The sequence below is a fragment of the Cheilinus undulatus genome, linkage group 14 (genome assembly GCF_018320785.1).
Source record: "Cheilinus undulatus linkage group 14, ASM1832078v1, whole genome shotgun sequence".
Lineage (NCBI taxonomy): Eukaryota > Metazoa > Chordata > Actinopteri > Labriformes > Labridae > Cheilinus > Cheilinus undulatus.
The window spans coordinates 22,217,541-22,231,994 of record NC_054878.1 but is presented as its reverse complement, the minus strand read 5'-3'; the positions used below and the strand labels follow the sequence as shown (position 1 = coordinate 22,231,994).

General features: G+C 39.0%; 1 protein-coding gene across 1 annotated transcript in view; it reads left to right on the top strand.

Moving 5' to 3' along the window:
* The window catches only part of nbas (NBAS subunit of NRZ tethering complex), a 313,145-nt gene that overhangs the window by 187,636 nt on the left and 111,055 nt on the right, over positions 1 to 14,454 (top strand). Inside the window, exon 44 of the mRNA XM_041805537.1 lies at positions 8,268 to 8,518. Coding sequence (XP_041661471.1) covers positions 8,268 to 8,518 — 251 coding nt within the window. The remainder of the gene's footprint in view (positions 1 to 8,267; positions 8,519 to 14,454) is intronic.

The window sequence follows — 14,454 nt, the reverse complement described above, 5'->3', positions numbered from 1 at the left end:
AAAGTTGAACACATGAAGTGAAAATGAAATAAAAAAAAAAAACTAATGAAAACCCCAAACTATTATAACGTTGGTCCCTTCCTCAGTTCCAGCAAGTTAAAAATTGTGTGGCGCTAAGATTCATCTTTAGGATGGGAACAGGGTTCGCATCGTCCTTCTAGTGGCAGATGAAGAGTCATGCATCTTTTATTCTGATACCCAAGGGGTCCTCCTGTTCGGCTAATGTCAAAGGAAGGAGAGAACTCTTGTACTTGACAGCTCAGTGCAGACTGCGCTAAAACTTATGCTAGAGCTGGGAACACAGAGCAGCACTGGAAGGCAGCTGCTGTGCAAGGTTGCTTGTAGGTGCCGGCATGGCCAATCAGGAGGAGTCAGAGGGGATTATTATCACCTTGGACCCCCTACAGAGTCCAGGAGTCTTAACAGACAATAAATGGTAATCCCATGTCTAGCAGACAAATAGTTAAATTATGAGGTTTATGTCTTTAGTGGGTGAAATAAGAAATAAAAGAAGACATTTGATGAGCAGTTGACTAGAGGCAAAATCTGACCAATCACATTCAGCAATGTTAATCCCGCTGGGGACACTCTTTCATCAATGACACCAAAGCAGTTTTGAGGGCCATGTTTTAAACATGTTTATTGCTGCTATGGTAGGCACAATTTTATAAAGGGCCTAATGAGGATTTCTTGGCTTTTGGACCAGCCTTACTGGACAGAGAAACACATTTTTTCAGTTTGGAATTTGCTTCATTTTTCAACAAAACAAGATTCTGCCTGTTTTCCAACTGGCAGATGCCACTGCTACAGGCATATGCTGCCCCCCCCCTTTAGTTACAGAAAAAAATCCTTCATTTTCAGTTCCTCTGCTTAACATGACTCTTAGCTCTTTGCTTAAGTGTTCTTCAATTCAAAACTTCAAGCTGTTTTGTTAAACTTTCACTCCTCATATTACTTCATATCAAATATCCATACATTTTATGGTGATAACATCCTCATTAATCTACTACTTGGTACTTCAGTTTCATTAATAACTAGAAAAGCACTCCGCCATTAGCCCAATCTCCCAATAGTAAGGAATTAGTGCACCGGATCACTTCCAAAATCTAATCAGTTCTTCCTTATGCCATTTCTGACATTTCCTGAAAATTTCATCAAAATCTGTCCATAACTTTTTGAGTTATGTTGCTAACAAACAAACTAACAAACTCTGCCGATCACATAACCTCCTTGGCGGAAGTAATAATGGGGTCACTTAGATAAACCTGAACTCTCTTTTTATTTTCAAAGTACTTTTAAAATCTGAAAGATAAAAACCTGCATCATTTCAATAAAACTATTTCTAACCCTCAGGGAACATCAACATTACAAACACTAAAAGAAATCTTAGGTCATTATCACTTTAACTGTGATCTGTATTTATTTATTTTTTATTATTTTGTGGTCTTTATAGCTAATTAGAGCTTTGATAGTAATGGACGGTAACTCCTACATCTCATTCATTTCACGGTGTATGTGTCACTGTGTCTGCTCTTCTCTTCCTGTGTGTCAGACAACAAACTAGGGGTGTGTGTGGTAAAACAGTTGAATTTGTGTTCCAAATTAGCCAGGTCAAAATTAATCAATTTTTAAAAACAACAGGCTTTAAATCCCAGTCTAATGCTCTTTTTAACTGGGATGAAGCTAGGGGTGCATGGTATATGTGTTAGACGGTATAAATGATATAAATTTGGCCTACGGTAAAGATTTGGATTCTACTGACCAATCACGATAACGCTTGTAACTGATGTCATCGTATCTGCCTCAGTGTGAATTAGCAGGTAAAAACACGTTTTTTCCTTTCAAAGTCTGACGGCTGTACCGCATCTAAGTCAGTGTGCTGTCTCTGTCCGCCTGCCTGGGGCTTTAACACAAGCTAAGTGCTGCTTTGGCTGGTCTCAGAGCCCAGCGCTGCAGATCTTCCTCTTACAACGGCATACACAACTGTTTAAAAGTCTATTTTAACTTATGACTTTCTTTTCTAAGTCTGTGAGTCAGTGAGTCAAAGATCCAGGCTGGGATGTTAAATGAGGACAAAAAAGCTGCTGTAAACTAGCTGTATTCTCCGGTTCGGCAGCCAGAGCTAAGCTAACCCAATGCTAAGCACAATACTTCCGTCAAGCTCTTCAAAATTAAAGTCTGCGGCTGTTATTTTTCTGAAACGCTTTTATTGTGAACGCCTTCACTAGGAAACGTGTTCAAGTCATTAGCAGTGTAACACACCTCATCAGGTTAGAGATGAAATGTGAAACTTGGAGTGCAGTTAGACAGAAGTAAACCTAGAGAGACTTAAAAAAATGATAATACATGTTTTCTATGTTCCTATACTTAGAGATAAATTGAGTATGCCATCAAAGGCTTGTTTTAAGGGGAGAAGGGGGTTAATAACACTTAAATTTGGATTAAAAAGCATTATCTCTTTTTAATTTTGTAATACCGTGATATAATACCATTATTGTCAAAGGCAAGAAAAATGCCGTGATATGATTTTTAGGCCATATCGCCCAGGCCTAGATGAAGCCCCCTGCCACTAGAGGCTGCTTCAGTTAATTGCTGCTGCCTTCCTGTCAGAGCTTCCCCTCGGCATTTCACCAGACGGAAATATGAGAAGGTTAGCAGCTAGCGTGTACTAGGAACAGTGTGGTATGGCAGTTTTTTTTTAAGTAAAATGGAAATACAGTGGTATGTTGGCTGTCAAGGGTTATATACACTTATAACCAAAGTGAAATGAGGCCACATACCAAAGCAAGATATTAATCTGAAAAGAGGAACAAAGACTGGCAGAGCTAGCTGCTAACTTTAGCCAAGCTCGACTCAGCACTTTGGGCTCACGTCATGTACCTACTGGCACAATGACCCTGTGATGTCTTTGACTGTTTTCTAAGTATTTTCCCCTCTTAAGACTAGTCTGTTAAATGCAGTTTAAATGGATTTTTAGCTGAATAGAAAAAATAGATGCTGGATAACATGCTTACATAAACGGGGCACGTTTATTAGAGACTACATCTCTGGTTTTTGGAGTGAAGGCATCTCTAATGGATTTTTTTCAACTAAATTTATCGCTGTAGTGTACCATAGGCCATTAGATTACTTACTTTTAGTTTCTGAATGATGTAACATACAGCCAACAGCTGATACAAGTATGATTTATTTTATGTAGCTGTTCAAATGCAGCTTGAGCCAGTGAGTTCATGGTGGAGCAGTGATCAGCCATGCCATCAGTCTTCTCCATTTCTCCAATAGAAGCCACACCTATGGCAAAGAAGTGTCAGGGATATACACTGGCAATTTCTTGTCAAGTTTTGCACTGTCATGGTAAGTATTGTGCTTTATATGTGCAGCCTGTTGATCTAGCGAGAAAGTTCTCCCCTTGGTCATGTGCCACAAGATCTCATCACACCCCTACTAAATAGTGATCTGTTTCTGTTAAATGTTTGAAAAGGCCAGAGTTAATTTGTACTTTAATTTGTCAAACAAACAAAAAAATATATTATGAATGCTACTCTACCTTATGTGTGGGTGATGTGTGTATGGCTAACTGTAAGCTAACAGGCTAGCCATACTAGTAGTATAATATTCAAAATGTTCATGCCTTGTTTTTGTCAACAACAACAAAAAGTCTTCCTTTTAAATCTGTGTAGTGTTTCTGAGGTGTAAATTATGGAGTTGCCAGACTTCATAATCAAGTAAAATAATGTATCTTTAAAAATCATATTCAGTGGTCACTCAAGCACTAAGCTGTATGGAACAAACCTTGTATAACTATCTATGAGACTGATATTTATTAACAAATTATCAGCACTTTTCGTTTCAAAAACTCCAGCTTGTGAATATAAAAATGAAAATGATGTGCTGAATAATCATCACTTCTGTGCCTAAGGCCCCCCCCAGTTTATTTCAGGCCGTCAGATTGCCACGGCAATTAAATATGCCTCTGAATTTAAGAATATTAGAGGCCTATTTTTGTCATGAGAGGACACAACAAACAGAATATGGTAAGATGGGAAAGGAGGGAGGATTACTCCACTAGATTAAGTCTGTTCTTTGCTTTGGCTTTTGAAGCAAAAAAAAAAAAAAAAAAGGAAAAAAAAAGCTTGTAATGAGAAGCTCCTGATATCACAGCTAAATGAACACAACATAGATGGATTGGGAAATTGTGTTGTGTGCAGAGGGAGACACCTCAGAGCAAAGCATGCATGCAGAAGACTCATTATAAAACAGTGGCGAAGAGAGATACTAAAAGCTGAAGAGAGAACAGAGGAGGTGGCGGCAGTAAACACATTTTTGTGACAGGATGGGGAAGAAGAAAGACACAAAGGAGATGACAACCTGGCTTTTGGAGAACTACAGTAACAGACTCGAGCTGAAGCAGAGCCTGACATACACACTTGGCGAAATCCGCCACTCAAGGCTGTCTGTAAGTCTGTGTGTGTGTGCTGGCCAGGAAACCCAAAGAAAAAAGGAGGTGAAGGCAATGAACACCTTTTGTCACCGGATAGAGACAAGAAAGGCACAAGGGAGACGAGAACCTGGCTTTTAAAACCCTACAGTGAGAGACTCAAACCAAAGCAGAACCTGACATTTATACGTGGGGAGATCCGCCACTCAGGGCTGTCTGTAATTCTGCCTGTTTGGTGGCCAGGAAAATTCTCAAACATCAGTGAAAGAGAGAAGAAACATAGCAGAGGAACTTAACTCTTTTTGTCACTGGATGGAGAAGAAGGAAATGAGACAACAGCCTGACTTCAGAAGAACTACAGTAGAACACTGTTACTAAATAAGAACTTACATATGGCGTAGTCCACCACTCAAGGCCGTCTTCAATTCTTCCTCTGTGCTACCAGCTAAAGTCTTACACAACAAACATCAAGCAATCATAACTGTAAGGTTGTCAAGAGTAATGATAAGATTCACAAACTTGGATTTGATACCAGTAAAAGTCAAACAATATTGGTACCTGTTTAAATACCACAACAGTCTTGTGCTGAGAGCAGCTATTTGAGATCAGACAAAGTGCTTGCAATGGAGAGGCTCGGCACCATTCTTAAAGCCTGTCAGTTCACACCGATAATGTGTTGTTTTCATAGCAACAGCTCTAAGAGTCACTCAAAAGTAAGTTACAGTGCCCATGAAAAAAAGTTTTCACCCCCCTTGGATGTTCTACCCTTTGATTCCTTTTATAAATCAGTCATTGCTGATATGTTTTGGCTTTTTTTACAAATGTTGGTGTCTTGTGATTGCAGTATTAAGACACCAGTGTCTGGAAGCTCCAATCAGTGATTAATATGTATTCCTGGCTACCATTACACCAGGAAGACAGAAGAATACTCCAAGCAACTTAGACAAAAGGTTATTGAAAAGTGTAAGTCAAGGCATGGATACAATAACATTTCCAAGGCACTGAACATCCCCCGGAGTTCAGTTAAATCCATCATCAAAAAATGGAAGGAATGTGGCACATATGTAAATCTGCCTAGATCAGGCCGTCCTCATAAACTGAGTGACTGTGCAAGAGGGAGACTAGTGGGAGACCACCGAGACACCTATGACTACTCTGAAGGATTTACAAGCTTCATAAGCTGAGATAGGGGAGACTCTGCATATAACAACTGTTGGCAAGGTTCTTCATCAGTCAAAGCTTTATGGGAGAGTGGAGAAGAGAGAGCCACTGTTGAAGACTTTTCCAAAAGGCATGTAGGAGACACCATGGTCTAGTAGGAGAAAGTTCTTTGGCCTTTACAGTCCAGACATTTGACTTATAGAAAACATTTGGCACATTAAAAAACTGAAAATCACCAAGAAAAGACCAAGAGCTTTTAAGCAGCTAGAATCCTACATCAGACAAGAATGGGACAACATTCCTTTCCCAAAGTTCCAGCAACTTTTCTCCTCACTTGTTTACATACTGTTGTTAAAAGAAGACGAGAGGCTACACAATGGTAAACATGGCTCTTTCCCTACTTTTTTGAGATGTGCTGCTGCCATCAAATTCAAAATGAGTTAATATTTTTCATGAAATGGTAAAATGTCTCAGTTTCAAAATCTGATATGTTTTTTATGTTCAATATTGAATAAAATTTTGGTTCATGAGATTTGAAAATGATTGCATTCCTTTTTTTGTTCTTTTTACATTTTACACAGTGCCCCAACTTTTTTTTAAAATTATTTTTGTTCTGGTTTATTTGATTTATTTCAAATTGAAAAATGTTTTTCATTTCTTTAATTGTTTTTCTTTCTTGTTTAATACTGAACAGATGGTACCAACCATCACACTTAGTTTCAAACAACATAATATGGAGCAGATAATGACTAGATACTGCTGTTGGTTTAAAATAATCCTAGAAATATCCATGTGGGACTACATGTTGCTCTTTTCCTGTTGAACTGAACATGCACAAAGTTGTGACCCCAGAACCAATGTAGGAACTGTCTGATGAACTCTGTGAACCATTTCAGGGTTATTTGAGGGTTATTCCCCACTAATTCCCTTTTATAAAGCCCCGTTTCACTCACTGTGGCACAAAATGCTTTTCTGGCTCAGTCTTGTTAAAGCTAGCACTTCTGTTGAAAACAGTTATTTTTCTTCAGAGATCTTTAGCTTCTTCATCCATTATTTTTTCTTGTGTTAGCTTGTATAATGCTGCTAGTCCTTCTTACATGCACAGTTGATGGATGGGGCAGCAGCTCAGTTCTCACAGCTGCAACTGGCACCAACAACTTTCTTAAATTCTCTTGTTGCGTTGCAAATTTTGGTGTAAACTGAGCTTAAGGCACCGAATACCTGCAATTTTTAATTCCCTCTAAATTGCAACTTTTGTATGAAATAGATGCAGGGTTTTTTTTAACTCTAAGATGCTATTAATCACTAAAGGAACAAGGGCTGTGTTGTCCAAAAAAGTATCAGATATTTTTAAACCATATCTACTTGTTGAAGTTGTTGTTTCTCTTCCTGTTGTTTTCTCTGTCATCTTGGAGCTAATACATTTAAATAATACAGCATCCTATAATAATGGGGTGATCAGGGTTTTCAGGCAGCCCAGGAGAGTGTGCACTTAAGTAAAGAGACGAGAGGAGAAGTGACTCCTTTCCTGGAATGAGTTGCTGCCTGTGACTCTAGCACAGGAGCCCCATGTTGTGAAGATGATTAGTGTTATTTGCATTATTGAGTTTATTGTGTTTCCTCCACTCTCCTGTTGTTGTGAGTTATTTTTTTTTATCAGTGAAAGCCTCCTAACTTGCTCAGACGCAGCACCCAGAGGAAACATCGTCCTCTTTGATGTTGTCCCGTTCCAACAGATAAACAGACTCGCGCTCACGCTAACACACTCCCAGAAAGCTGCAGATTGCTTGGAGCCCCTTCGGTGACAACCAGTAACTCGGCTTTCCTTCGCCTTCGCCTTTTTCTGTTCTTGTTTAACCTTTGTTTTGCTTCTGTCTGGGGTTTTTTTCTCCTTCTCTGCCTCAACTCTTGTATTCTTTTCACTTGTCCTGGACCACCTGCTGTTTGTTGGCTTTGTGTTTAGTGGAAAAACACGTTATTTTGAAAAGCACAGCCGAGCACCAGTCATGTGCAACGTGAACAAATCCCTGAATAGGCTTCCACACTGACTTTTTCCCCACACTAAGCATTTCTTTCCCTATCTGTCTGTCTCCCTCTTGTCCCCATTTAGCCTTCTTTTTTCATCTAATACATGGCCAAGTCTTTAAATATATTCTGGGTAATAATCTAAGGAATCCTCATCTCTTTTTTCAGGGACTGTGTCTTTGGTGATAAGCTCGCTGTGCTGCCTTTGCAAAGCGTTTTTCAAGTACCTCTTTGCACACTAAATTGTCTCAAGAGTTGGTATTCGTCTTTCTTTGATTTGTTTGTTGATGAAATGTGGAATTTTTTCAGGATTGCTGTTTTCTCTTATCTTATTTTCAGGCATGGTGGTGACTGCTACTTTTGGGAATAATTTAGATCTTAATTTGATTCTTTTTAAAATAACTGCTGCTTCTGCTGCCAGAAATGTACTATTAAGTGTTTAACTGTATATCGACTGTGTATTAGTCGATATTTGCCATGGAGAGGAAATATCTCACATAACAGATGTTAAAAAACACATTTAATTGCACTGAAATCAGGGATTGGTAGGATTATAGCTGTGTGTTATTATTGCTCTTAACACTTGGTTTATTCCATCAAAAGATATCATAATTTTGTTTTCTGCTCATTTGTTCTTTTCCAGTCTTTCCACCAAGGACATTGAATCCCGAAGTGACTCCCTGGGCCTGTTTGAGACATTGAAGAGCGACCCGCAGTGTTTTTATAGCCACATGACCAAATACGTTCTGCCCACGGTGGAGGGGACCGACCAAGCCCGTCTGCTTTACTACTACACCTTACTAGATGCAGCAGGATGTGAGCCCTACGTCACCACCATCATCAAGCCGGACTCTCATGTCAAACTGCTGAAAAAGCTTAAAGCTGTTGCAAATGGTAAGGCAGGTTTTTCCCACCATTGTCAAAATGCAGACTAAATATCCTTACAAAAAGATAGCTTGATGATATGCCTGCTTCTTATAAAATCCAACCTTGCAATAAGGATAAAATGAAAAAATATCGTTCATCAAATGTTTAGATTTTCTTATTACTAGAAAATACACTGTGCAGTAATCTCAGCAACCATCTTGTTCCTCAGCAGAATAATTACCATATTTTTTTATTGTAAAAATTAAAGATTCATTAATCCAGTCTTTCCTTACTAATTCATTGCAAATAATCTCTTTTTAAAAATCAAATGAGTAAGCACTGTTTAAGGCAGGAAAAATTAAATGGAAAATATGCTTTTAATTTGTTTTTGTAGACAGTCTGTCTTTAGGATAGATATTTTAATGCCTCTGTGCCAGTGATAGCAGAGGCTGGAGGAATTATGTTTTCAAGTTACTGTACATGTTTACAGTCCTAACTTGTAATATTGTAATATCACAATAACACTCAGAGGTTTTTTTTTCAAACGTTGCACAAATGTCCACACCAACTCAAGGAAGAACTGATTAAATTTTGGAGGCCATAGGTTATTGGGCCATCTCTTGTTTGTGAATATGATATTTTAAGGACACTTTGGGGGATTCCTCAGACTTCTTGAAAATGTCCGTCATAGCACCGGGACAAACTGGTTCAATTTCTGAGGTCCTACAGTGTAGTGCATTTAAAAAGTATATAAGCCTCTTCACTTTTTTCAAGATTGTTATGTTGTAGCCTGATGCTGCAGTCATTTTAGTACCCCATCATTACGAACTGAAAACAGAACTTAAGACATTTTTGTAAGTTCATTTCAAAAAGAAAAACCTGAAATATCACATTGACATAAGTATTCCATTTACTCATTATTATTGAATATAATGGAACAAGCTTTGTATATTTGGATTGGGGGATTTTCTTCCATTCTTTTTTGTCAGGTTGGGTGGGGACCAGGTCTTTCTGAAGATGTTAATCAGGGCCACTCTAGGACATCCACTAAGTTGTCCATAAGCCGCTTCTGTGTTTTCTTGGCTGTGCACTTAGCATCATGGTCATGTTGGAAGGCGAACCTTCAGCCAAGTCTGAGGCTATGAATGCTGTGGAACAGGTTTTCATTGAGGATATCTCTATAAACTGACCAGTCTCCCAGTCCCTGCTGTTGAAAAACACCCCCACAGCATGATGCTGCCACCAACACGTTTCACTGATGGGATAGTATCGGGCAGAAGATGAGCTATGCCTGATTTCCTCCAGACATAACATTTAGAATTGAGCACAAGCAGTTCAATCTTGGTTTCATGAAAGGAGAGGCTTCCATCTAGCCACTGCCATAAGCCCAGATCACTAAAGGACTGCAATGATGGTCCTTGTGGAACTTTGTCCCATCTCCACACAGATCTCTGGAGCTCATTCAGAGTGACTATAAGGTTGTTGGTCACCTCTCTTATTAAGGCTTTTCTACCCTGATTGCTCAGGCACTTGGGAGAGTCCTGGTTGTGCCAGACTGCTTCCATTTGAGAATTATAGCGACCACTGTGCTCTTGGGAACCTTCAGTGCAGCAAAACTTTTTTATGGCCTTCCGTTGATCTGTGCCTTGCAACAATCCTGTGTCTGAGCTCTGCAGGCAGTTCCTTTAACCTCATGGCTTGATTTTTACTCTGATATATCTTCAGTGAGCCCTTCTAAAGAGAGGTGTTTGCCTTTCCAACTCATGTCCAGTCATTTTGATTTACCTTATTGTGGAGTGGAGCCTCCACAATGTGGTGCTTTGTATTGACATGGCTTTGACTGCCTTGAGCTGAACAGTTCTGCTTCCATCTTGACACAAGCCAGAGTGCACTGATTCAAACACGGGTAGGGATATTATTAATGTACAACTACGCTCTGTTGGGTGAGGAAAGTGAGAAAATGTCAAGGGAATATTCTTGTCAGACACTCTTGATGCCTTGTCATCTCCCTCTTTCCTCCCTTCACCCACAGCAACACAAGCGACAGAGAGGAAAGTAGGAATGGGATGACAGAGCTGAAATGTTGCCCTGTGTGGCACTGCATTGCTCACAGCCTGTCAGGATACTACAAAAGGAATTGGTCAAGTCAAGCAAGCTGATTAGTCATGAACGCTTGCTCACCTTGTGTGCAGTTAGGACCTATTTTGATGGGGTTTCTACAGACTACACTACCATAGAAACCACTTTAACCTTTCTTCTTTACCTACCACTTTCACTGTTTGGGACTTGTATACTTTGGAACTTCTTTAACCACCAAGTGGCATTTCTAGTTGTTATATTGTGTCTTCCATTATTACATATTTTGTCTTTATTTGGCATCTGAAATTTGGTGTGCTGTTGTTAAAGCACCTGTGGATAGCTTTCCTTTTGTGTTGATTTGGCAGGCACTGTGACAAAGAGGCACACTTTATATCATTGTTTACCCTGTTTATGTGAATCCATTTGATCCACTCTCTATCTTTTTTGTTTTCTTTGAACAAAAAAAAAAACAAAAAAAACCCTGCCTCATTTTGACACTCAGATGTATCACTTATCATGCATCACTGCCTGCTGAATTGTAAACAACGTCTCTTTTTCCAGTGCTGTTAATCATTTTTTCTGACACCTACCCCACAGAAGAAATTTCAGGTAATTGTAATCACTATATAGAAATCCTCAATCATGTCATTGATGTTAATTTGATGTTTTTTTTCTAAATAGAGGAATTGTTATGATTCCATTATTTTTAACAACCAGTTAACTGTCCTCACAGGAACTTTGAGTGGGATTTTCTGGGTTTTATGCCCTTGTCATCTATTTCATGGTTGTTTCATTTCTTTACAACCCCAATTCCAGAAAATATTGGGGTGATGTGTAAATTAAATAAAACAGAATGCAATAATTGTTAAATTTTATTAACCCATATTTCACTCACAATGAACATAAACACACCAGATGTTAAAACTGAGACATTTTAGAGAGGCAGAGTCTCTAAGAATAATGATGAGAAGAGGTTCACCAATCTGTGAAAAACTATGTGTAAGAATTTTGAAAAAAATATTCCTTAATGTAAAATTGTAAAGACTTTGAATATCCCACCATATACGGTCCATAGTATCATCAAAAGATTCAGTAACCTTGGAAAGCAGATAGATACGCCCGTTTCTGTGTTTCTCACTGGCGAATCTGTCTTGTAAAGCTCCTGTTTGAACTGTTTGGGCCCAGTTAGAAAGCGACAGGATCAATCAGTGTCGAGGGGCAGTACTTTCGGGCATGGTGGAGTCATGATGTGAGCAGCAACAAGAGACCGGTGCAACTGTGGCATAAGACATTTGGGTGGAAGCTGCTAAAGCGCCAGTTTTATCAGAACTTTACGACATTTCTTTGTCAAAAGAAGAACAAAGAACAACATTGAGTTGTCCTCTTTTCAAAAACGACAAAAGTTGTGTACTGACATGTAGGGATGGGTACCTTTTGCCTTTGAACCGGTACCGTACCGATTCCCGGTACCTGTGAACTGATACTGGTACACAACGGTACCCATTTTCGGTACTTTTCAGTGTGAATAATATGCAATAATAAATGTTATATAACTTCAAAACTTCTGAATATTCAATATCAAAACACTATAAAAAAATTAACATGGAAAACCTGAACTACTATAACTACCCAGTGTTTTTTCTTTGTATTGCACAAATGAAAACCTAGCCCACTACCTCCTATTCCTCTAATTTCCCCTCTTGGAAAAATGTACGTTGGGGTCCATGGAGGGAGAATAAGTTTAAAACAAATGAACAATAGAGTATGGAGTCAAAACTAAATAAAAGCTATAAAATTTTACCGATCAAAGTATTACAAATGAAATTAAACAAACTACTTCCTCTACCATGAACTACGTGTAATGCACATCTTTCCTCACGCAGTTCTTTTTCCAACAAAACTAAGATGTCATCTTTCCCTGATAAGAGCAGAGTCTGCTCCTCACTCATTATTCAGTCATGTGACCGCCCACACAGAAGCATAAACGTCACGCACAGGTCCGTTACATTATATTTGTATACTGCAAAGAGTTAACAGAAAGTGGCAAATTGGTTCATTCTGTGATGAAATAAGCAGCGAGGACGAGCCTGTGGCTCTGTCACTCCTTCAAAATCACTCTGAATTCATCCTGACAGAGTGCTTTATACGGCGCCAGCTGCGCCAAGTTAGAGAGATGGAGAGCAACTTTAAGGACACGGTCACACTAGGCAGTCCTCACCGTGCCTTAATTCAGTCTCTGTGAGGTGACTGAGCGAACAAACGTATCCTTTTATCTGCTATATTTTCGTGGTTGATATCCACAAGATAAACGGGCAAATCACGGTGTTTAAAGTGAGGATTCGCTACGAGAGAGTGAGAGGGAGGGAGGCGAATGAGCAGGAAACAGCCGGAGCCGATCAGCCACATAGATATCTATAGAACACTAGATACGCCAGCGTGCTGTAACAGCCCGCTAAGCGACGTGCCTACTTGGCGGCCATCTTGGCGGGGGCGACTTTCTCATTAAAGGCAATGCATGTACATTGAAAATAAATCATAACTTGCTCATTTCTCAACAGATTTTCATGCGGATGGCTTTACGGTCAACGTCAAAACATGTGCTATCAATGCAGAACATTTGATTAAAAAAAAAAAAAAAAACATAAACAGAAAGGGCTTTCTACCAGTGTAGCCTACATGTTTAGTTATTTTACTTTTTAAGTCCAGAGGTCTGGGAATCTTTTATATTCAGCCATTAAATATTTATAAATGTATATACATAGACATATAGTTGTATGTATAAAAATAGAAAGATGAAGGTATACATATATAGAAATTCTGTTTTTAGATCGAAAGATTTAATTGTAAAGGTAATCAAATGATCATTTATACTCATTTATTTGTCTCTCTCCCCCTCCTTATCCTTCTCTCACTCTCTCTATATATATGTTTGTAGAAAAAAAAACACACTCTGTGGAGATAGACTAGAATAGAATAGAATAGTTTATTGCCATTTGTACAAGTTAGAAACAGGTACATTGAAATTGTTGAGCCTGTCACTGAGTAAATAGTAACACTTCACTTCACCTTGGACTTAAATATATAACTATACATATAACTATAACGTATATAACTACTACTAGTAGTAGTGGTAGTACACCAACTACTACTGCTGATACTGGCACTGCTACTACAACTGGTAATACTATTACAAATGCTGGTTCTACTTCTACGACTCTAAAGGCTATTTATACTACTACTGCTGATGTATAACTATACTACAGCTACTATTAATCGTCTGGTATTTGGCTGTCAAGCTGCCAGCTCGAGTTAGTGTTATGCTTGTAGCCATTTACTGAAGCTCTCAACAAGATTTAATAATGAAAAAAGAGCCAAAAAACTATTTTTACCTATGAAAGGTTATTTCCAGTTTCCTTGTTTCAAACGTACGGTGTAGTGTGCAACCGTATGCAGCACAATGTGCAGGCATCCTTGTTGTTTTAGTTTTCGTGCCATCTACAACCATGGAATGCCCAACACTTTTGCCCCCACTAGCTTAGCCTCGCCGTAGGCACGCAGCTCAAAGGGGCATGTCGTATCTACTCTTCTATACATATCTATGATCAGTATGCTGCAATCAACGTCATTACTCATGTGCGTGCAATGCTGCGTTCGCGTCCGGCATGGAAAATTGACTACTCTTCCATTCTCTTGCAATCACAAGGATGCGTTTAGGTACCGAAACACGGTACAATTTGATTTTATGTGAATCGGTACTCGGTAGTACCGATGGAATTTGGTCAGTGCCTATAAAAGTACCGAATTCGATACCCATCCCTACTGGGGGTGTCCACAGTTGCCATGGTTCGTGGAATTTTGCAGTTCTCTATGGAGTTTACTCCTTC